General features: G+C 43.6%; 1 protein-coding gene across 2 annotated transcripts in view; it reads right to left on the bottom strand.

Moving 5' to 3' along the window:
• Positions 1 to 22,884, bottom strand: part of dmxl1 (Dmx like 1) — a 98,195-nt gene that overhangs the window by 69,552 nt on the left and 5,759 nt on the right. For both annotated transcript variants that reach the window (XM_003223034.4, XM_008114044.3), the window contains exons 2-4: positions 19,310 to 19,435; positions 16,076 to 16,153; positions 381 to 459 (exon numbers count right to left, since the gene is read on the bottom strand). In XM_003223034.4, the coding sequence (XP_003223082.2) occupies positions 381 to 459; positions 16,076 to 16,153; positions 19,310 to 19,435 (283 nt within the window). The remainder of the gene's footprint in view (positions 1 to 380; positions 460 to 16,075; positions 16,154 to 19,309; positions 19,436 to 22,884) is intronic.

The raw sequence follows: 22,884 nt of genomic DNA on the forward strand, positions 1-22,884 counted from the left end.
CCATGGGAATAAAATGTAAAATAACCTTCCTTGACATAGTACTCTCCAGATATTGTGCAATTCAGTTTCCATTAGCCTCACAGAGCATGTTTAGGTATCATGGGGATGACATACTAATAAAACATCTGGAGGGCATCAGTTTGGTAAAGGTTGATTTATAACCTTACTGAAAAAGTATCTGTACCTTACCATGGCCAAACACAATTTTATGCTGCTTTTAGATTTTGCAATATACAGTACTTATGCATTTTACTTTCTATGCATTTTGATGAAACAGGTCAAACTTGGAAATTCATTTAAACACATGGTACAAAACCTTAGACAAAATGAAATTATATGAAAAACTGCCAAGGAAAACACTTAGTTAAATCTGTACTTACCAGTAGGGTCCCATGTTAAATTATGCACCACATTTTCAAGTGAAATTTGATCTGACTTCTGCCACTGATAATGTAATCCCTAAAGTCAAATACAGACAGAATATGAAATAATTCTAAAAATCATATCTTCAGTTGTACAATTTGCTAATTCAAGCATATGATGTAACTAGCTGTGCCCGGCCACGCGTTGCTGTGGTGTTGTCTGGTGGTGTTGGTGAGAAATTGTTGAGGTAGTGGTGGTATTGAATGTCTGTTGTATGGTTGTCTTTATGTTTAGTATGCATTTGGTTGTTTGTGTACTGTGAAAGTGGTGAGGGTAGAGGACACTGCTTATGTTGTATTAGTGAGACTCTACTGTATATTTGTAATCTTATATTATCTGCCTAGAACTGCCCCTTCTACACAGCTGTATAAAATGCACACTGAAGTGAATTATCTGGTAGTGTGGACTCAAGATAATCCAGTTCAAAGCAGATAATATAAGATTCTAAATGGATAATATAGCTGTGTGGAAGGGCCTTGAGTCTACACTGCCATATAATCCAGTTAAAATCAGATAATCTGTATCTTATAGGCAGTGTGGAAGAGGCCTGAGGCCTAACTGTGCCTGTCCCCTGGACTGAGTAGGTAGCTAGGAGACCAAGTGGGCGGAGCTTAGCCCTCCAACTTGCAGCAATTGGATAAAAACAATTATTCCTTTCCCTCTAATTAGGACTTTATTTTTCTTTTCTTTTTGTTGTATCAACCTAGAGCTGTGGATGATGGGTTGTGTTGTCAAATTTCGAGGTTGGGGGGCCTGTAGTTTTGTTATTTTGTCCGCTGCCCTGATGCCATCACTCTTTTATATATTGTGATGATTCATGGGCCATGTAGTCCCATTCCTAGTGTTGTTGTGACTGATGAAGAGGAAAACTTGGGTTTTCCACCATTTCAGCCAGAAAAGGAACTATCCCAGCCAGAAATTGAGCCTTTGCACCTGCAGGAGGCTTGTCTTCCAGAAATCTGCCAAACAAGCCCTGAGTCGAGTTCTCCCCCTTTTTCGCGCCGTAATTATTATCTCCAGCAAAAAGGAGTGCAGCAGGCTAATCGCAGGAGCTTGAGAATTGCAGCAAAGCATTCAGATGATTAAGCCTGCTCCATGAGAAATTTTAGGGAGTCATACATCTGGACACAGAGATTGACTTTCGTTTCTGATTCCCCAGAGAAGTGTTCTCTGGTGGGAAAACGAGGCCTACTTAGGTTCCTTGCTCCCGAAGGAATCTTGCGGAGTCAATTCGTCAGCTACCGGAGCAGCGTGTGTGGACAGCTACTCCTGCTCTCAAGCCTTTGTTCCTGTTCCAAGCCTTCGTTCTCAGCCTTGTTTTCTCCCCGGATCTTGCCTTGTTTCCCGGACCTCGCCAAGTAATTGCCACGGATCTTGTTCTTGCTCCTCGTTTCCTTGTTGTCTTGAATCAAGCTTTGTGTTCCAAGAATCAAGTTATTTCCCAGCCTTGCTCAAGTTCATGGACTAAAGGACCTTGTCATCTCCCCTCACTTGCTTGGCAAGTGAGTGTTTCGGTTACTGGATTACAACTTTGGACCTTAATATTTCATATTGGACATTGTTTCTTTGGACTAATTTTGACCTTTCCTGAAAGGTCTACTTCTGGACTAATTCCTATACTTGTTTTTATTAACCTTATATATTTCCTTAATAAAGATATTAGATAGATTCTGGCCTCTGTGTAAGGTTATTGGTGCTCTGCAGCCTGGGTCGTGACAGTTTGACTCCGCCACCCTAAGCACCAACTAACCTAGGCCAGAATGTCTACCGGAGCCGGACCGGGGGCCCAACCACTCAGTTACACCATCGACAAGGATGAAGTGGACCGCATCCGTGATAAGCTCAATGCGCAGGAGGGAGAAATAAGGGGATTGAAGGAACGCGGAATCCGTCTCCCGGCCCTGGCGCTGCCAACCAAGTTTACTGGAGAAGCTTCTAAGGTTCATGTTTTCCGTCGCCAATGCCAGGCTTATCTAGAGGCCCGTAATGCCGAGTTTCCCCAAGAAGACATCAAGGTGGCGTGGATCTACAGTCTCCTGGACGGGCCAGCGGCCAACTGGGCGACGGCACTGTTCGACCAAGACTCCCCACATCTAAGATCAGCGCAACAATTCTTGGATCACATTAAGGCGACTTGGGGGATTGAGGACAATTTGGAGGCAGCCGGCCACAAACTCCGGCGCCTCTCCCAAGGGGACAGACCCATGTCCCAGTACATAGCCGAGTTCCGAGTGCTGGCCCATAACACCGGATGGAACGATATAGCCCTCAGAGGACAATTTCGGGAGGGTCTCAACATCGAGATGCTGGAGGAAATCTCCAAGGTGGATCCTCCACACTCTCTTGAAGCACTCATTGATCAATGTTTACGAGCTGAAGTCATGATTGCCAACAGAAGACAATGGATCCGAAGCCAGAGCGGTAGGACCGGAGCGAGACCTCCCGCTCCCACCGGCGTCCAGCCGCGTCCAGTGTGGAGACCCCCGCCACCAGCCCCATACCCCAGAGGAAGCGAGGAGGTGCCGATGCAGTTGGGCAATGTGCGTCCCAGATTAGATGCCGCCGAGAAGGCCCGCCGCCAACGCTTAAATCTCTGTTGGTACTGCGGAAACGGGGGCCACTTTGCCAGAGAGTGTCCAGCCAAAGGGAAGCCCGCCGCTCGTTTGGCGGCGGCGTCCTCCACGGAGACGAAGACGTCTGAGGCGGCTGGCGCACAGCCGGCGGGGGAAGCCAGCGACCGGGCGTAGAGAGGCTCGCCAACCCGGTCAAAAAACCCACTCAAGAGCCGCCAACCGGGGTCCTATTTCTCCTAGTGGTCACCTTGTGGTCAGTAAAAAAAGGACCCGTCATGGTTCACGCCATGATAGACTCAGGAGCCACCAACAACTTCATTGATAGAGAGTATGCCGACTCTCTGGGATTACAATATCACGACTTCAAGAATGCCCGTGTGGTGCAAGCCATCGATGGCCGCCCCCTCAAGACAGGTCCAGTAAGCCAGTGGTCGGAACCCACCAGAATGTGGATAAGGGAACACATGGAAGAGATTTCCTTCTTTGTTACCGAGGTTCCCCACTTCCCTGTGATTTTGGGAATTCCATGGCTGACACTCCACGACCCAAGTATCTCCTGGTCCAACAGAGAACTGCAGTTTGCTTCAAGATATTGCCAAAACCATTGCCTTGTAGCCAAGGTCTGCCATGCCACAGACGCTGAACCCATCATCACCCTGCCCAAGAAGTACTCAGAATATTGGGATGTATTCAATGAAAAAGAAGCCGAGAGACTACCCCCACATAGACCTTATGACTGTGCCATTGACTTGGTGGAGGGGGCCCCGATTCCGCGAGGACACCTCTACTCCCTGACTGAACCAGAGCAAGAAGCTCTCAGGGAGTTCTTAGAGACAAACCTCCGCAAGGGGTTTATCAGACCCTCTCAATCCCCAGCCGCTTCCCCAGTGATGTTCGTGAAAAAGAAGTCAGGGGACCTACGCTTGGTGGTGGACTATAGAGCATTGAACAATATCACTAAACGAAACCGGTATCCCCTGCCCTTGATCTCAGACCTCTTAGACCGGCTTCGAGGGGCTAAGGTTTACACCAAACTGGATCTTCGAGGAGCTTATAATCTAGTTCGCATCAGGGAAGGGGACGAGTGGAAGACTGCCTTCCAGACAAAATTCGGTTTATTCGAAACCCTGGTTATGAATTTCGGTTTATGTGGAGCTCCCGCAACGTTCCAGCATTTTGTCAACGATATTTTTCAGGATTATCTAGATCGGTTCCTGATTATCTACCTGGACGATTTTTTGGTGTTTTCTAGATCACAATCAGAACATGAGAATCACGTCAGAATGGTGTTACGATTGCGGGACCACGGACTTTATGCCAAGTTGGAAAAATGCGTTTTTGATCTACAAGAGGTAGATTTTCTGGGATATCGTGTCTCGCCACTAGGGCTCACCATGGACCCGGCAAAGGTTGCAGCAGTATTGGAATGGCGGGCGCCAACCAACAAGAAAGAGGTGCAACGATTCTTGGGGTTCGCGAACTACTACCGTAAGTTCATTCCAGACTTTGCCCGCTGGTCTGACCCAATCACCAGCTGCATCCGTGGGAAACAGCCTTTCCGCTGGACAGATCAAGCAGAGAAAGGTTTCCAGCAACTAAAGAAATTATTCACGTCCCAGCCAATCCTTCAGCATCCAGATCCTGAAACCCCTTTTGTCGTGCAGGCGGACGCCTCCGATGTGGCGATTGGGGCTGTACTCCTACAACCAGTGGGAGATCATCTCCATCCTTGTGCCTTTTATTCCCGCCAATTGACCGCACCAGAGAGAAATTACACTATTTGGGAAAAAGAACTTTTGGCCATAAAGGCAGCCTTTGAAACTTGGAGACATTGGTTAGAAGGGGCCAAATATCCCATTGAAGTCCACACTGATCATCGGAATCTAGAGCATCTAAGAACTGCCCGCAAGCTAAATCAGAGACAACAACGCTGGGCTTTATTCTTTGAACGTTTTAACTTCCAAATTCATTATGTAACCCCAGCCCAGACCAAGCAAGCAGATGCTCTGTCACGGAAACCGGAATACGCTGCAGGGCGCAAGGAGACCTTTGAGTCCCAGCTGCTACAACCCGAGAACTTTGCCACGCTCACAGTGGGAAACACCAAATCCACTCCCATTGAATCAACTCCCTCTACTCCAGGGCCCCTTTGTGCTCAGGAAATCAGGGCTAGTCAGCAAGCAGATGCTTGGGCACAGGACCAACTTCGCCAAGGACTACGTTTTCCCTTTTCGCTCAAGGATGGGCTACTTTGCTATAGAAATCATGTTTACATCCCCCGAGGACCGGGCAGGGAAAAAGCACTTCGTCTGTGTCATGACTGCAAGCCAGCAGGGCATTTCGGACTATTCAAAACCATGCATTTGATCCTAAGAGACTTCTGGTGGCCCAAGATCCGCAAGGATGTGGAAAAATATGTCAACACCTGCCCAGTATGCCAGCGCTCCAAGACAAGAAGGGAAAGACCCTCAGGGCTTCTGCATCCCCTCCCTACCCCATCCCACCCATGGGAAATAATCTCTGCGGATTTTATCACTGATCTACCACCTTCCTGTGGATTCACCACGATCCTAGTGGTGGTGGACCTTTTTACCAAGTTAGCCCATTTCATTCCCTGTGATGGCCTTCCCACGGCCAAAGAGACTGCAGATCTATTCCTTCAACATGTTTTCAGATTACATGGATTGCCCAAGAGTTTGGTCACAGACCGTGGGTCCCAATTCACCTCTCGTTTCTGGAAAGCACTACAAAAACTATTGGGCATAGACTCTCGTTTATCTTCGGCTCACCATCCCCAAACGGATGGGCAAACTGAGCGCACCAATGCCACTTTGGAACAATACCTTCGCTGTTATGTGAACTACCAGCAGGACAATTGGGCTTCCCTGTTACCGCTGTCAGAGTTTGCCTACAACAATGGGGTCCAGGCTTCAACAAAAGAAACCCCGTTCTTTGCAAACTACGGCTTCCATCCACGTTTCTTTCCTCCTGTCATTGAAACCTCAGAAGTTCCCGCAGCAGAGGACTGGCTGCAGGAACTCACAGCGGTGCAACAACTTTTGCTCCAGCAACTGGACCAAGCCAAGGAGGACTATAAACGCCACGCTGACAAACATCGCCAGCCGGGCCCCGAAATCAAGGTAGGAGACCGGGTTCTTCTGTCCACTCGCTTTTTGCCCTCCCATCGCCCTTGCCGGAAATTAGATGCCCGTTTCATTGGGCCCTACCCAGTGGTGGCGCAACTTAACCCCGTGACTTTCAAACTCCAACTTCCGCGCTCTATGCGCATTCATCCAGTATTCCATTGCTCCCTGCTCCTTCCGGCGGATGGTGTGCGCCCTGATGCAGACCGGCCGGCCCCCACTCCTGTTTTGGTGGATGGGGAGGAGGAATTCGAGGTTCAGGACATTTTGGATTCTCGCTTTCACCGCCGCCGCCTACAATATCTCATTGACTGGGTGGGTTTTGGCCCCGAGGAACGTTCTTGGGAAGACGCTTCCACAGTACATGCCCCCGATTTAACCCGCCGCTTCCATCAGACCTATCCCGCCAAGCCGTGGCCTCGCGCCTCGGGGAGAGAGTCCCAGTTTGAGAGGGGGCTTGAGGAGAGGGATAGTGTGATGATTCATGGGCCATGTAGTCCCATTCCTAGTGTTGTTGTGACTGATGAAGAGGAAAACTTGGGTTTTCCACCATTTCAGCCAGAAAAGGAACTATCCCAGCCAGAAATTGAGCCTTTGCACCTGCAGGAGGCTTGTCTTCCAGAAATCTGCCAAACAAGCCCTGAGTCGAGTTCTCCCCCTTTTTCGCGCCGTAATTATTATCTCCAGCAAAAAGGAGTGCAGCAGGCTAATCGCAGGAGCTTGAGAATTGCAGCAAAGCATTCAGATGATTAAGCCTGCTCCATGAGAAATTTTAGGGAGTCATACATCTGGACACAGAGATTGACTTTCGTTTCTGATTCCCCAGAGAAGTGTTCTCTGGTGGGAAAACGAGGCCTACTTAGGTTCCTTGCTCCCGAAGGAATCTTGCGGAGTCAATTCGTCAGCTACCGGAGCAGCGTGTGTGGACAGCTACTCCTGCTCTCAAGCCTTTGTTCCTGTTCCAAGCCTTCGTTCTCAGCCTTGTTTTCTCCCCGGATCTTGCCTTGTTTCCCGGACCTCGCCAAGTAATTGCCACGGATCTTGTTCTTGCTCCTCGTTTCCTTGTTGTCTTGAATCAAGCTTTGTGTTCCAAGAATCAAGTTATTTCCCAGCCTTGCTCAAGTTCATGGACTAAAGGACCTTGTCATCTCCCCTCACTTGCTTGGCAAGTGAGTGTTTCGGTTACTGGATTACAACTTTGGACCTTAATATTTCATATTGGACATTGTTTCTTTGGACTAATTTTGACCTTTCCTGAAAGGTCTACTTCTGGACTAATTCCTATACTTGTTTTTATTAACCTTATATATTTCCTTAATAAAGATATTAGATAGATTCTGGCCTCTGTGTAAGGTTATTGGTGCTCTGCAGCCTGGGTCGTGACAGTTTGACTCCGCCACCCTAAGCACCAACTAACCTAGGCCAGAATGTCTACCGGAGCCGGACCGGGGGCCCAACCACTCAGTTACACCATCGACAAGGATGAAGTGGACCGCATCCGTGATAAGCTCAATGCGCAGGAGGGAGAAATAAGGGGATTGAAGGAACGCGGAATCCGTCTCCCGGCCCTGGCGCTGCCAACCAAGTTTACTGGAGAAGCTTCTAAGGTTCATGTTTTCCGTCGCCAATGCCAGGCTTATCTAGAGGCCCGTAATGCCGAGTTTCCCCAAGAAGACATCAAGGTGGCGTGGATCTACAGTCTCCTGGACGGGCCAGCGGCCAACTGGGCGACGGCACTGTTCGACCAAGACTCCCCACATCTAAGATCAGCGCAACAATTCTTGGATCACATTAAGGCGACTTGGGGGATTGAGGACAATTTGGAGGCAGCCGGCCACAAACTCCGGCGCCTCTCCCAAGGGGACAGACCCATGTCCCAGTACATAGCCGAGTTCCGAGTGCTGGCCCATAACACCGGATGGAACGATATAGCCCTCAGAGGACAATTTCGGGAGGGTCTCAACATCGAGATGCTGGAGGAAATCTCCAAGGTGGATCCTCCACACTCTCTTGAAGCACTCATTGATCAATGTTTACGAGCTGAAGTCATGATTGCCAACAGAAGACAATGGATCCGAAGCCAGAGCGGTAGGACCGGAGCGAGACCTCCCGCTCCCACCGGCGTCCAGCCGCGTCCAGTGTGGAGACCCCCGCCACCAGCCCCATACCCCAGAGGAAGCGAGGAGGTGCCGATGCAGTTGGGCAATGTGCGTCCCAGATTAGATGCCGCCGAGAAGGCCCGCCGCCAACGCTTAAATCTCTGTTGGTACTGCGGAAACGGGGGCCACTTTGCCAGAGAGTGTCCAGCCAAAGGGAAGCCCGCCGCTCGTTTGGCGGCGGCGTCCTCCACGGAGACGAAGACGTCTGAGGCGGCTGGCGCACAGCCGGCGGGGGAAGCCAGCGACCGGGCGTAGAGAGGCTCGCCAACCCGGTCAAAAAACCCACTCAAGAGCCGCCAACCGGGGTCCTATTTCTCCTAGTGGTCACCTTGTGGTCAGTAAAAAAAGGACCCGTCATGGTTCACGCCATGATAGACTCAGGAGCCACCAACAACTTCATTGATAGAGAGTATGCCGACTCTCTGGGATTACAATATCACGACTTCAAGAATGCCCGTGTGGTGCAAGCCATCGATGGCCGCCCCCTCAAGACAGGTCCAGTAAGCCAGTGGTCGGAACCCACCAGAATGTGGATAAGGGAACACATGGAAGAGATTTCCTTCTTTGTTACCGAGGTTCCCCACTTCCCTGTGATTTTGGGAATTCCATGGCTGACACTCCACGACCCAAGTATCTCCTGGTCCAACAGAGAACTGCAGTTTGCTTCAAGATATTGCCAAAACCATTGCCTTGTAGCCAAGGTCTGCCATGCCACAGACGCTGAACCCATCATCACCCTGCCCAAGAAGTACTCAGAATATTGGGATGTATTCAATGAAAAAGAAGCCGAGAGACTACCCCCACATAGACCTTATGACTGTGCCATTGACTTGGTGGAGGGGGCCCCGATTCCGCGAGGACACCTCTACTCCCTGACTGAACCAGAGCAAGAAGCTCTCAGGGAGTTCTTAGAGACAAACCTCCGCAAGGGGTTTATCAGACCCTCTCAATCCCCAGCCGCTTCCCCAGTGATGTTCGTGAAAAAGAAGTCAGGGGACCTACGCTTGGTGGTGGACTATAGAGCATTGAACAATATCACTAAACGAAACCGGTATCCCCTGCCCTTGATCTCAGACCTCTTAGACCGGCTTCGAGGGGCTAAGGTTTACACCAAACTGGATCTTCGAGGAGCTTATAATCTAGTTCGCATCAGGGAAGGGGACGAGTGGAAGACTGCCTTCCAGACAAAATTCGGTTTATTCGAAACCCTGGTTATGAATTTCGGTTTATGTGGAGCTCCCGCAACGTTCCAGCATTTTGTCAACGATATTTTTCAGGATTATCTAGATCGGTTCCTGATTATCTACCTGGACGATTTTTTGGTGTTTTCTAGATCACAATCAGAACATGAGAATCACGTCAGAATGGTGTTACGATTGCGGGACCACGGACTTTATGCCAAGTTGGAAAAATGCGTTTTTGATCTACAAGAGGTAGATTTTCTGGGATATCGTGTCTCGCCACTAGGGCTCACCATGGACCCGGCAAAGGTTGCAGCAGTATTGGAATGGCGGGCGCCAACCAACAAGAAAGAGGTGCAACGATTCTTGGGGTTCGCGAACTACTACCGTAAGTTCATTCCAGACTTTGCCCGCTGGTCTGACCCAATCACCAGCTGCATCCGTGGGAAACAGCCTTTCCGCTGGACAGATCAAGCAGAGAAAGGTTTCCAGCAACTAAAGAAATTATTCACGTCCCAGCCAATCCTTCAGCATCCAGATCCTGAAACCCCTTTTGTCGTGCAGGCGGACGCCTCCGATGTGGCGATTGGGGCTGTACTCCTACAACCAGTGGGAGATCATCTCCATCCTTGTGCCTTTTATTCCCGCCAATTGACCGCACCAGAGAGAAATTACACTATTTGGGAAAAAGAACTTTTGGCCATAAAGGCAGCCTTTGAAACTTGGAGACATTGGTTAGAAGGGGCCAAATATCCCATTGAAGTCCACACTGATCATCGGAATCTAGAGCATCTAAGAACTGCCCGCAAGCTAAATCAGAGACAACAACGCTGGGCTTTATTCTTTGAACGTTTTAACTTCCAAATTCATTATGTAACCCCAGCCCAGACCAAGCAAGCAGATGCTCTGTCACGGAAACCGGAATACGCTGCAGGGCGCAAGGAGACCTTTGAGTCCCAGCTGCTACAACCCGAGAACTTTGCCACGCTCACAGTGGGAAACACCAAATCCACTCCCATTGAATCAACTCCCTCTACTCCAGGGCCCCTTTGTGCTCAGGAAATCAGGGCTAGTCAGCAAGCAGATGCTTGGGCACAGGACCAACTTCGCCAAGGACTACGTTTTCCCTTTTCGCTCAAGGATGGGCTACTTTGCTATAGAAATCATGTTTACATCCCCCGAGGACCGGGCAGGGAAAAAGCACTTCGTCTGTGTCATGACTGCAAGCCAGCAGGGCATTTCGGACTATTCAAAACCATGCATTTGATCCTAAGAGACTTCTGGTGGCCCAAGATCCGCAAGGATGTGGAAAAATATGTCAACACCTGCCCAGTATGCCAGCGCTCCAAGACAAGAAGGGAAAGACCCTCAGGGCTTCTGCATCCCCTCCCTACCCCATCCCACCCATGGGAAATAATCTCTGCGGATTTTATCACTGATCTACCACCTTCCTGTGGATTCACCACGATCCTAGTGGTGGTGGACCTTTTTACCAAGTTAGCCCATTTCATTCCCTGTGATGGCCTTCCCACGGCCAAAGAGACTGCAGATCTATTCCTTCAACATGTTTTCAGATTACATGGATTGCCCAAGAGTTTGGTCACAGACCGTGGGTCCCAATTCACCTCTCGTTTCTGGAAAGCACTACAAAAACTATTGGGCATAGACTCTCGTTTATCTTCGGCTCACCATCCCCAAACGGATGGGCAAACTGAGCGCACCAATGCCACTTTGGAACAATACCTTCGCTGTTATGTGAACTACCAGCAGGACAATTGGGCTTCCCTGTTACCGCTGTCAGAGTTTGCCTACAACAATGGGGTCCAGGCTTCAACAAAAGAAACCCCGTTCTTTGCAAACTACGGCTTCCATCCACGTTTCTTTCCTCCTGTCATTGAAACCTCAGAAGTTCCCGCAGCAGAGGACTGGCTGCAGGAACTCACAGCGGTGCAACAACTTTTGCTCCAGCAACTGGACCAAGCCAAGGAGGACTATAAACGCCACGCTGACAAACATCGCCAGCCGGGCCCCGAAATCAAGGTAGGAGACCGGGTTCTTCTGTCCACTCGCTTTTTGCCCTCCCATCGCCCTTGCCGGAAATTAGATGCCCGTTTCATTGGGCCCTACCCAGTGGTGGCGCAACTTAACCCCGTGACTTTCAAACTCCAACTTCCGCGCTCTATGCGCATTCATCCAGTATTCCATTGCTCCCTGCTCCTTCCGGCGGATGGTGTGCGCCCTGATGCAGACCGGCCGGCCCCCACTCCTGTTTTGGTGGATGGGGAGGAGGAATTCGAGGTTCAGGACATTTTGGATTCTCGCTTTCACCGCCGCCGCCTACAATATCTCATTGACTGGGTGGGTTTTGGCCCCGAGGAACGTTCTTGGGAAGACGCTTCCACAGTACATGCCCCCGATTTAACCCGCCGCTTCCATCAGACCTATCCCGCCAAGCCGTGGCCTCGCGCCTCGGGGAGAGAGTCCCAGTTTGAGAGGGGGCTTGAGGAGAGGGATAGTGTGATGATTCATGGGCCATGTAGTCCCATTCCTAGTGTTGTTGTGACTGATGAAGAGGAAAACTTGGGTTTTCCACCATTTCAGCCAGAAAAGGAACTATCCCAGCCAGAAATTGAGCCTTTGCACCTGCAGGAGGCTTGTCTTCCAGAAATCTGCCAAACAAGCCCTGAGTCGAGTTCTCCCCCTTTTTCGCGCCGTAATTATTATCTCCAGCAAAAAGGAGTGCAGCAGGCTAATCGCAGGAGCTTGAGAATTGCAGCAAAGCATTCAGATGATTAAGCCTGCTCCATGAGAAATTTTAGGGAGTCATACATCTGGACACAGAGATTGACTTTCGTTTCTGATTCCCCAGAGAAGTGTTCTCTGGTGGGAAAACGAGGCCTATTTAGGTTCCTTGCTCCCGAAGGAATCTTGCGGAGTCAATTCGTCAGCTACCGGAGCAGCGTGTGTGGACAGCTACTCCTGCTCTCAAGCCTTTGTTCCTGTTCCAAGCCTTCGTTCTCAGCCTTGTTTTCTCCCCGGATCTTGCCTTGTTTCCCGGACCTCGCCAAGTAATTGCCACGGATCTTGTTCTTGCTCCTCGTTTCCTTGTTGTCTTGAATCAAGCTTTGTGTTCCAAGAATCAAGTTATTTCCCAGCTTTGCTCAAGTTCATGGACTAAAGGACCTTGTCATCTCCCCTCACTTGCTTGGCAAGTGAGTGTTTCGGTTATTGGATTACAACTTTGGACCTTAATATTTCATATTGGACATTGTTTCTTTGGACTAATTTTGACCTTTCCTGAAAGGTCTACTTCTGGACTAATTCCTATACTTGTTTTTATTAACCTTATATATTTCCTTAATAAAGATATTAGATAGATTCTGGCCTCTGTGTAAGGTTATTGGTGCTCTGCAGCCTGGGTCGTGACATATATATAGATGTGCTGATTTGCTCTCCATCCGTTTTCATCAAGGCCCAAGAAAATTAAATGAATACTTCCCAAATACGTGAGATTTCAGTGAAAATTGTTGTTCAAACTTTGCATTAACTGAAATCTGACTTAATGTGAGATCAAAACGCATATTTGTAGAAAGAAACCCATTAAAACAATGGCAATATGGCAATGCAATAATTGACAGCCTGAAGAACTGTCTGAAAACATGGGTTGTAACTTGTAACACACAATTACAAGAATCTGTTTTCCATCAAACACTAATCTATAGTGACTGAAAATCCTTTATAGATAAAAATGCAATTCTCTCTCTCCCTCTCCCTCTATATACACACACACTCACATGGGAAGTAGGGTCCATTACATTCAATGGTACTACCCTCTAAATAGACATGTAAAAAATTCAGTTCTTAGCATGTATGGTATATTGACGGATTTGTACTGCCAGTTCCTTTGGAAATCCTATCTAGGCTTCTTGCCACTGAATCAGCATCCAAGGCATTAACAACTAATCTGTCCATTATTCTTCACTAATTCAGTGTCAAGTGAGTAAACCTGCAAAGCTTTCATCCTTCCAGCTGACTGATCTCTTAAAGTATGTGGCTTTGACTTCTTCTTATACCGAGAGATCCCAAGGATTATTCAGCATGGTGGCAATGCAATATAAACCAATCTGGGAACTATCTGAATGGACAAGCTATGGCATCAACACCCTGCTATCTCCTGAAAGCTTCCTTCAAAGAGACAAACAGCTGCAGAACTCAGTGAGGGATGTTTTCTAACTAACTTGCCAGTTAATCCCACTCAGAGGAGAGCTTCGGTGACTGCAAGATGTAATGTGTTACCATCAGCTCTTTTGGATGGGAGATGTAAAAAGGTTCCAAAAGGGTCTGTTCTTGTGACTTGATCTTTTTGAAACACTTCATCATTTTTTGTTTGTTTGTCCCAAATATAATATATGGATGAAATACAAGAATTCTATTTTTTCACAGTGTTCCCAATGGCAAGGGTTCTGGCCCAGCTTACCTGTCTGAACAGATCCCACCCTATGAACCATCTCAGAGTTTAAGATCGTCTGGGGAGGCTCTGCTCTTGGTCCTGTCTCCTTCGCAGGTGCAACTGACAGGGACGAGAGACAGGGCCTTCTCAGTGGTGGTCCCTTGGGTGTGGAATTCCCTGCCCAGGGATATCAGATCAGCCCCCTCCCTCTTGACCTTCCGTAAGAGAGTGAAAATGTGGCATTGAGATCAAGTCTTTGTAGAACCTGTGCAATAGATAGGTATTGAATTATCTGCAATGACTATTGGAATGGCCCAGATTACGATTGTGGAAAGCGTGATTAATAGTGATGATATTGTTTTAAATGCTTTAATGTATCTTATACAGTAGAGTCTCACTTATCCAACACTCGCTTATCCAACGTTCTGGATTATCCAACGCATTTTTGTAGTCAATGTTTTCAATATATTGTGATATTTTGGTGCTAAATTCGTAAATACAGTAATTACAACATAACATTACTGCGTATTGAACTACTTTTTCTGTCAAATTTGTTGTATAACATAATGTTTTGGTACTTAATTTGTAAAATCATAACCTAATTTGATGCTTAATAGGCTTTTCCTTAATCCCTCCTTATTATCCAACGTATTCGCTTATCTAACGTTCTGCCGCCCTGTTTATGTTGGATAAGTGAGACTCTACTGTAATTCTAGTTTAAAATGTTCATTTTAATTGTACACTATTTTTAAGGCATTAAATAGTTGCCTATGTTTAAAGCCGCCTTGAGTCCCCTCCAGGGTTGAGAAAGGCAGGGTATAAGTGTTGTAAAAAAATTATAAAATTCCATATCTTCTGAACAACTGTGATGTTTTCTTTTGTGAGACTAGCAAATTTTATCCTTGAGGTTAGTAACTCTTTTCTTTTTATCTGTGATTTCCTCTTGTTGTATATACCAGTGTTGTGTGTAAATTTTATTGTTGTATGCCAATAAAGGATGTATGTGTGAAACCTGCCAGTTCCTGAGTGTGACACTTTCAGACAAAGATTAAATTCCTTCTGTTTGTGTATGAATTTAGGGACTTTCTTTGTCCTAGTATGTAACCATAGTATTGGAGCAATATATGCTGAATACTGACAGTCTATTATAGGTACTTCCTTTTGGCAAAGCTAGGGATGACTTGTGCTTTCCCCCAGTCTAATTTATTCAACACTCTCCTGTTCCTTAATCATACTGTTAGTAATACCGGCAGATAGCATAAATGTATGAATTACCGTATTTCACCAATTCTAAGGTACGCTTTTTCCAGTTTTAGAAGCTCCAAAAATGAGGTGCACCTTACAATTGATGGAGCCTTCGCAGGCTTTCGGTTTTTTTTCCAAATGGCTTACATCCAAGGGGGGAAGGGAAAGGGCCCCAGCCCCAACAGCTCTGCCATCCCCCACCATTATGTCCTGAGCCAGATGGCTGTTTGCTGGTATGGCTGAGCTAAGTGCGACTTCCTGCCTCCCCAATGGCTAACGGAGCTAGAAAAAAAGACGCATACTAACAAGATGATTTCTGGATTGAAAAAAAAAAACACAAGGTAATGTATATGCAGAGAGAATTCTAAAAAATATTCAAAGAAAATTATTTTTCCAGAGTTAAAGTTTTTAAAAAGAGGAGAGTGAATCTTACATTTAATGATGCCTTAGATTTGGCAAAAATATGGTATTCAACTACATGTGTGAGGTGTATGTGAGATTCAACTGCTTCATTATTATTCATTATGGCAAATTGAGGGAGTTCTCAATCATTGCTAAAACCCATGAAGGATTACTATTCTTCATGGGAAGGATTAAAAAAATAAGATAACGATTCAAGTCTAGCTATATAAATACTGTTAGGTTTCACTAGAAAGGATGTTCTCAAATAATCCTGTTTCTCAACCATTCACTCATTCAACCACTGAGAATGATTCTCGTTTTATGTGTATGCTAACACTAAAGAGATAATTGATAATTGCAGATCTACTAACTTGTGTTCTATAGGAGAAAAGGTGGGCTACAACTGAAATAATTAATATCTACCAAAGGTTTATCATGTCTCAATAAAAACAAATCATGCAACATATGCAATATTTAGTTACAAAATAAAAAGGCTTACAGTATGCTGAATATTCTTCTGTTTTAGATGTGGAATTGGCTCAAAGATACAAATCACATTCCCATAAGAAGCTGCGATCTAAAAAAATGCAGATTAAAGTTAGTAGCTTATTTTACAGTTGCTGAACTCCCTTTCACGGTATAATTGTCAACAAGAAATAACATTTTTCAGGTATTTCAAGGCAACACAACTCTCCTTTGTGTAGCTATGGTCAAATGAAACTTTATAACGACCTAGATATATCTAGCATACCACTGGGAGTTCCAAAATATGATTATAGCCTATGTCCAATACTATGTGGGTTCTGCAGCACCAATACACAACCTTACCCCTTAATATAAAGAAAATAAGCCTACATTACCTACATCATCAGTAAGAGTAAAAGATACAGTATACTGAACAAGAAGACGACTAGCAAAAACAAGAATTGCCAAAGTATCTCTAATATTAGTAGGCAATGTATTCCACATACCCGATGCCACCATATAAAATGCCCTGCTCCTAACTACGCTCTTGTAAATTAAGATCTGGAAGTCTATAAGTCTCTCATTCCAGTTCTAGTATAAAATTATTTTCATTATCAATTCCAAGATACAGTATTGTCATATACAATGCTATTCTTTATTAGAATGCCTGGTAATATATTGGTGCTGCTGTTATGTGCCTTTCTGACATGTGGCAACCTTATTTTGGTGATTTCTTGGAAAGATTATTTGCCTTTGTTTTCCTCTGGTATGTGTGACTTGTCCAAGGCTACCTGGTGGGTTTTCATGGGGAAAGAATTCAAATCCTGTTATCCAGAGTTGTATTCCAACATTCAAACTACTACACCACACTGTCTTTCAGATTAAATATAGTCCATTAAAAATTCAAAAGACAAAAGAAACTGTTACAAAACAAATCATCACATGGAACATTGTACACATCAGCATGACCTAAATATGCCAGCTGGAATTCTGTCAAAACTATAGTGAAATAAAGGTCATAAACAGGCAAAAGCGTACTATGTGTAAAGAAAAAAATTCAAAATATATAAAACAATGAAGTACTCTGAGAGACTATTAAATGAATACTCTGATATCTAATAATTTTCACACCGTACACAAGACAGCTTTAAGTATTATGAAGAACTCTCAGGATGGACAAAGGTTGTGAGGTTTTTTTTCAAGAAGAAAAACTTTACATCAATGTTTAACTGTAAAATTGATGTTTATCTTTAATGAACAACTTTGTTAATATTAAGTAATTTGAATATAATGTTATCTACACAGTTGATCTCCTGACTTCAGAAAGAATGCAGCTGGGACACAAACTGACGCTGAGCAAAGGGACTCCTGACCACAGCAGTCACCTAACTTTTGGATGCAATTTTAGGTTCAAGAGCAGCCCTAAATTGCAACTTTGTTCTTTTAGAGGGAAACCAGCCTCTGTCAAAATAGGCTGTAGTCTTAATCTCAGATAGGTTTTCTATTGACTGACAGAATTTCCATCTTGTCTGGATTGAGACTCAGTTTATTCATGTATATCCATTTCATCACTGCATTCAGGATTCTCCCAGCTTCCTTGCAATCAGTTGTAAAACAAAGATGGAGCTGGTATCTTTAGCATACTGTTGGCACACAACTCCAAAATTCAAGTTGATCTTCCCTGGCAGTTTCAGGTAAATGTTACTACATATAAAAGTCAGTACTGAGAGCTGGTAAATTGTGCAGGCCAATAACCAAGACACTGAATTAATAGTTCCCAATTCCATCTTCTGGAAATATTCATTCAAAAAGGACTAGATGTGCTGTTAAATAGTATTTTCAAGCTGCATATTAGCTTATTAAGAAAACTATAGAATACAGAATAATTCACTTGTTAGAGAATTGATAGGAAAGTAGTATGTAAATGTCTGTGACTTGGGGAGGGAAGGGGAGGTGGATGGGATAACAAAGAATAGCAAATAATGACATGTAAATGTATTACAATATTGTATATAATGTGGAACAAAATTACTTTTTAAAGTTTTTTACGTCCCACATAAGTTAAATTGCCTAGAACAACGTCAAGATTTGCAGCACTGAAGAGAACAGCAGAACCATCAGAAATACACATGCCCATCTACTTCCTGGTTTAAATCATCTACAAAGGCCATGTCTGTCTCATAACCAGGTCTGAGCCCAAATTGAAACTGATCTGGGTAATTGTTTTCATCCAAAAAAGTGTCAAGTTGCGCTGCCATCACTTGCTCTAAGCCTTTATTTAGAAAATGAAGATTAGAAATTGGCAGATATTTTTTAGGATGGTGAGACACAGTGCAGTGGCCGTGTAATGATCTATCAATTAAGTGGAGTTGGAATGCAACACAGCCCTGTTTCAAATAATACTCTCCAATTGCCACAATTATATCACATTCTTAAGACTTTGCTAAGTGTGAAACCAAGACAATCTTAGATCAAATAATAATATTGTTGCCTGAATCTCAGTTCCAAACTAGGAAGGTTTTAATATTTCTTGTAAAATCAAATTTTCAGTTGCCAATGCCTACCCCCCATTCAATGTGAATAACTCTTTAACATGATGTTTTCTAAATTTTTTTTGTTAAAAAGCATGAGGATCCTTTAAACTTCATGTGAGGGCATTGCCTTCTACCAATGAGACACTGTAAATAAGTTAAGCAGTGGAATTTTTAAAAGATGTCTCTGGCCATTGGTTCCATACTAAACTTGAGGTAGTCTCAAAACTCTTCCATCCTTCCTTAGTCCTTCCGAAAACTCTTCATTTAAGCAGTATACTTTTTTTGGGGGGGGGCTATTATAGCGGGTTATTATAGTGCCCCTGTTGTTAAGCAACTGGAAATCAAACTTACTTGCCAATCTCTTGCACATCATTCGCAGACCTGCAAATCAATTGTGGGATAGCTGTATAGGGCAAAGTGTGTGTGTGTTTCTAACATCACCCATAAAAATGTTTTAATAGATTCTGTTTCTGCTGAAATGTTATTCTTTGAATGAAGTCTTCAACCCCCCATTGCCATAGAACATAACCTTGTCAAAACTGTTCAGGAATAATATCTAGGTTTAAATAAAGACAGTAATGGCTACAAGTAGAATATGTTGATCTTTGTTAATGGCACAGAGTGCAAAGTTTTCAAGAATGAAATGCATATTATTTACCTAAGATAGTATGAAAAGCATGCCATTGCAACAATACATGTTAGATACAATAACTATTATTAATGCTACATCTTACCTTTCCTTGCTGCATAGAGCAATTTATACATCCCACTTGTATATTTCCATGTTTGGCTCCAGGAATTATTTGTAGCCTTTCAAAATCAGTTCCAAGTATCACAACATCACATCCTGATGCATATGCCTAGGGGAATTTAAGAAATTTGATATTTTCATTTTTTAATAACACAACCAGAAACAAAAAAATGTATGTAAATAACAATTACCATTTATACTACACATTTCTTTAATCCATATCATGATTTCATCCATATCACAATTCCAACAATGGTGGAATAAGTCATATTGGCAACCCACTTCATTCAAACATCTGAATTTTTGCGCTTCTATGAGAAGAGCTATTTTATAAATCACATACTTATCTTGATTTGAAATAAATGGTTGAAAAAAGTTGTCTTCAGATAATTACAGGAAGCAGTTCTCACAAATAAATTCAAGACTTTAAACTCTTATTCAAAATAAAGATTGTGACAAAGATTTGATTACACGCTACACACACTATGTTACCCTGACTTCCTGTTTATTCTTAGAAACAATGAGATTTCTGAATAACTGAAATGTCCCATTTGGTTCCCAAACTATTAAAACCATGTGGCCACATGCTTCATATTAGACAGAATTATTTTGGCTACCAATAACTATTAGCTATAGGTGTAATTACACATTTATATTTGGAGGCTATGATTTGGATCTGAATTTACTCATACATAAGAGTAGATTTTGTGAAAAGTATGACCAATTGAAGTTTATTGGATCTACTTTGAATTATGAAAGAAGTTAGACCCAACACAATAATTTCTAATAATGAAATGCTATGGACAACAGCAATGGCAACACTATCTACTTTCAGAAGACCAAACTGACTCTTACTGTAGACAAACAGTTGGATTACATACACCTTTGGCCTGATCTTTTGATGATCTATGTATTAAGGCAACTATAACATGTTATTATTGCTACATTCAATTATCTGAACATAACTCTCAGAAAAAAAGCTTTCTTATACTAAGCAGTCAATTAAGGATTGTTTTTGTTGCGTGCATTCAAGTTATTTCTGATTCACGGCTACCCTAAGCGAAGCTATCATGAGATTTTCTTGACAGGTTTTGTTCATGTTGCCCTTGCTTTCCTCTGAGGCCTAGAACGTGTAGCGTGTCCAAGATCACCCAATGGATTTTCATGGATCAGTGGAATTTGAGCCATCATCTCCCAGTGTCTTAATCCAACACTGATACCACTACACAATACTGGTTTGCTAAATTAAAGCTAGAGCAACAGAAAAAACACTAGGACAGAAAAATCATCTCATATGAACTACTGTGCTAAATTCACCTTTATTGACAGATAGCTTGTTACATTCAGAATTACATTGTTTAAGCAACATTTTAATTTTGTTACCAAAATCCTCCTTCTGTAGTTGTGAAAATGTGTTCTGGAAGATGTTTTTTTTTCCCCTCAGGGGAAATATAACATTCCTTCCCAAAATATTTAAAATGGATTAGAATCAGCAAGGTGGTAAGCATAGTGATATTAGTTGCAGTTTTGGGGTAAGCCATTAGGTTATTTTGTTATTAGAATTTATTTATTTATTATTTATTTATTTACTACATTTATATGCCGCCCTTCTCACCCCAAAGGGGACACAGAGTGGCTGACAATTACATTCACATACAGTACATTATATTATTAGCACAGTACAATACAATACAATACAATTTAATGATAAACAATGGCTTATCACTACAACTGCAAGCTAACCCTGAAAAACTCAGGCTCCCCTCACCCCCGTTAACATCTGGCAAGTTTTTCCTTTACCTTAGACTACCCATAGATTTGTATCATACCAAAATTCAGGCAAACTGTGGCTTTAAATCCACGAGGCTAATTTGTTTCAATTTTCCACAGTTTCAATTAGCCACGGTTTAGGTTCTTAATGGAAAAACTGTGGTTCAATTAATTCAAAAATGAAAGCTTCCAATCTTCTGCTTGTAGATGTTTTAGAAAAAGAGAAGATGGAGCATGCAAGCCTCAGGCTTATGAACATAATAGAGCACTGTTCTTTGCTATAACCAAACCAGAACAGGAGGCCCATGGTTCAAGGCAAAAGGCCCCTATTTTGTAGCCTACCTAAATAGATTATGGCTAAATAGCACAAATCATTTACAACCAAGTCTAATAGGATTGCAATGTTAGAAACAAACTTGAAGTTGCAGCAAAACACAATTGTGCAAAAGAAAAAAAAGGAATGTGGTGGATATTGTTTGCTTCTATTGGTGGTACTGTAGCATCAGAAAGGTAGCATTTTGTACAGAATACTTCTGGCATGGAGACAAGGACAGGTGTTTTCCAACTATTTCAGCTTCCCCTGTAGCCCTAGGATCATCTCCCACAGAAGATTTGCTAGGAGAGTAGGGCAGAGGGAGGGGGAGATTGGCAAAAGTCACTTTCTTCTATATGAGTAGCAGAATTCTATTTGCAGAAGGCAACATTTACTTTTGAAAAGCCCTGTAAATCTAGTATCTAGTTAGATTTTTCTCTGAAGACAAAAATCACTGTATATGCTCTAAAACAAATGCTGCAATGTCCATACACTTGCAAATAAAATTATGGCTGCTGATTTTAACTATTTTCTTCATTGTGATAGTATACAGAGAAATAGATCTGTTAGTTTTCGTGACTTAAAAAGAGTGAAGGGGGGATGTCACAACTAGCATTAAAGATGCCGTCTTATTGCAACCCCATGAATTTCAAAAGGTTTCCTTAGGCAAGAGGTCATTTTGCCAGTTTGTCTGAAATATAGCCCACAGCACCTGACATGAATTAGTGATCCCCCATTTCAGTGCTAACCAAAGCTGAATCCTGCTTAGCTTTCAAGATCAGACAGGAACTAGTGACTTTAGGATATCCCTTGACTTACTGCCTATTTATTTTGGTTCTTGGGAGTTGGGCATAAGGACGTAAAGAAATATCTTTCTTTTAAAATTACAATCTTAACAGACTATTAAATTGTTCCTTATCATGCAACATAATCATTCTATTGTGACTACATTTCTCAAGAAGGGGAACAGCTAAATGTTCATCCAAACAAGTAAAAGGACTTCCAAGTGACCTCTCAGGTAAAAATGCTTCAAGGCACATCTGATGTAATAATTTCCTTGCATTCACACCAACCAGTAGAGTCTGCTGACATTATCATGTTCTTGGCCTATTTAGTAAACAATGCTTATATTCCCTTGCTCATTTTTAAAACAGAAAAGAACCTGATAAACCTTGATGGGCTAGCATTTTACTAGATTTCAGCCACGGTAAAAACATGAGGGCTCATAATATTCCACATGAGCAGAATCTCTTTTTCACTACATATCAACTCAAATTAATATAAGTCCTGAAAAGTTCAATGGGGGTAACGTTAGATAAATGGTATAAAATTAAGCACACAGTAATAGGCTAGATATGTTTAGAAAGTAGATATTGAAGAGATAGCAAGTAAGATTAGTGAATGTTAGTGATGTTTCAATTCCTTTAACATGTGTAGTCCTCTGTAAAGTCTTGACCAGTGGTTCTCAACCTGTG

The sequence above is a fragment of the Anolis carolinensis genome, chromosome 2 (assembly GCF_035594765.1).
Source record: "Anolis carolinensis isolate JA03-04 chromosome 2, rAnoCar3.1.pri, whole genome shotgun sequence".
In the NCBI taxonomy this organism is placed as follows: Eukaryota; Metazoa; Chordata; class Lepidosauria; order Squamata; family Dactyloidae; genus Anolis; species Anolis carolinensis.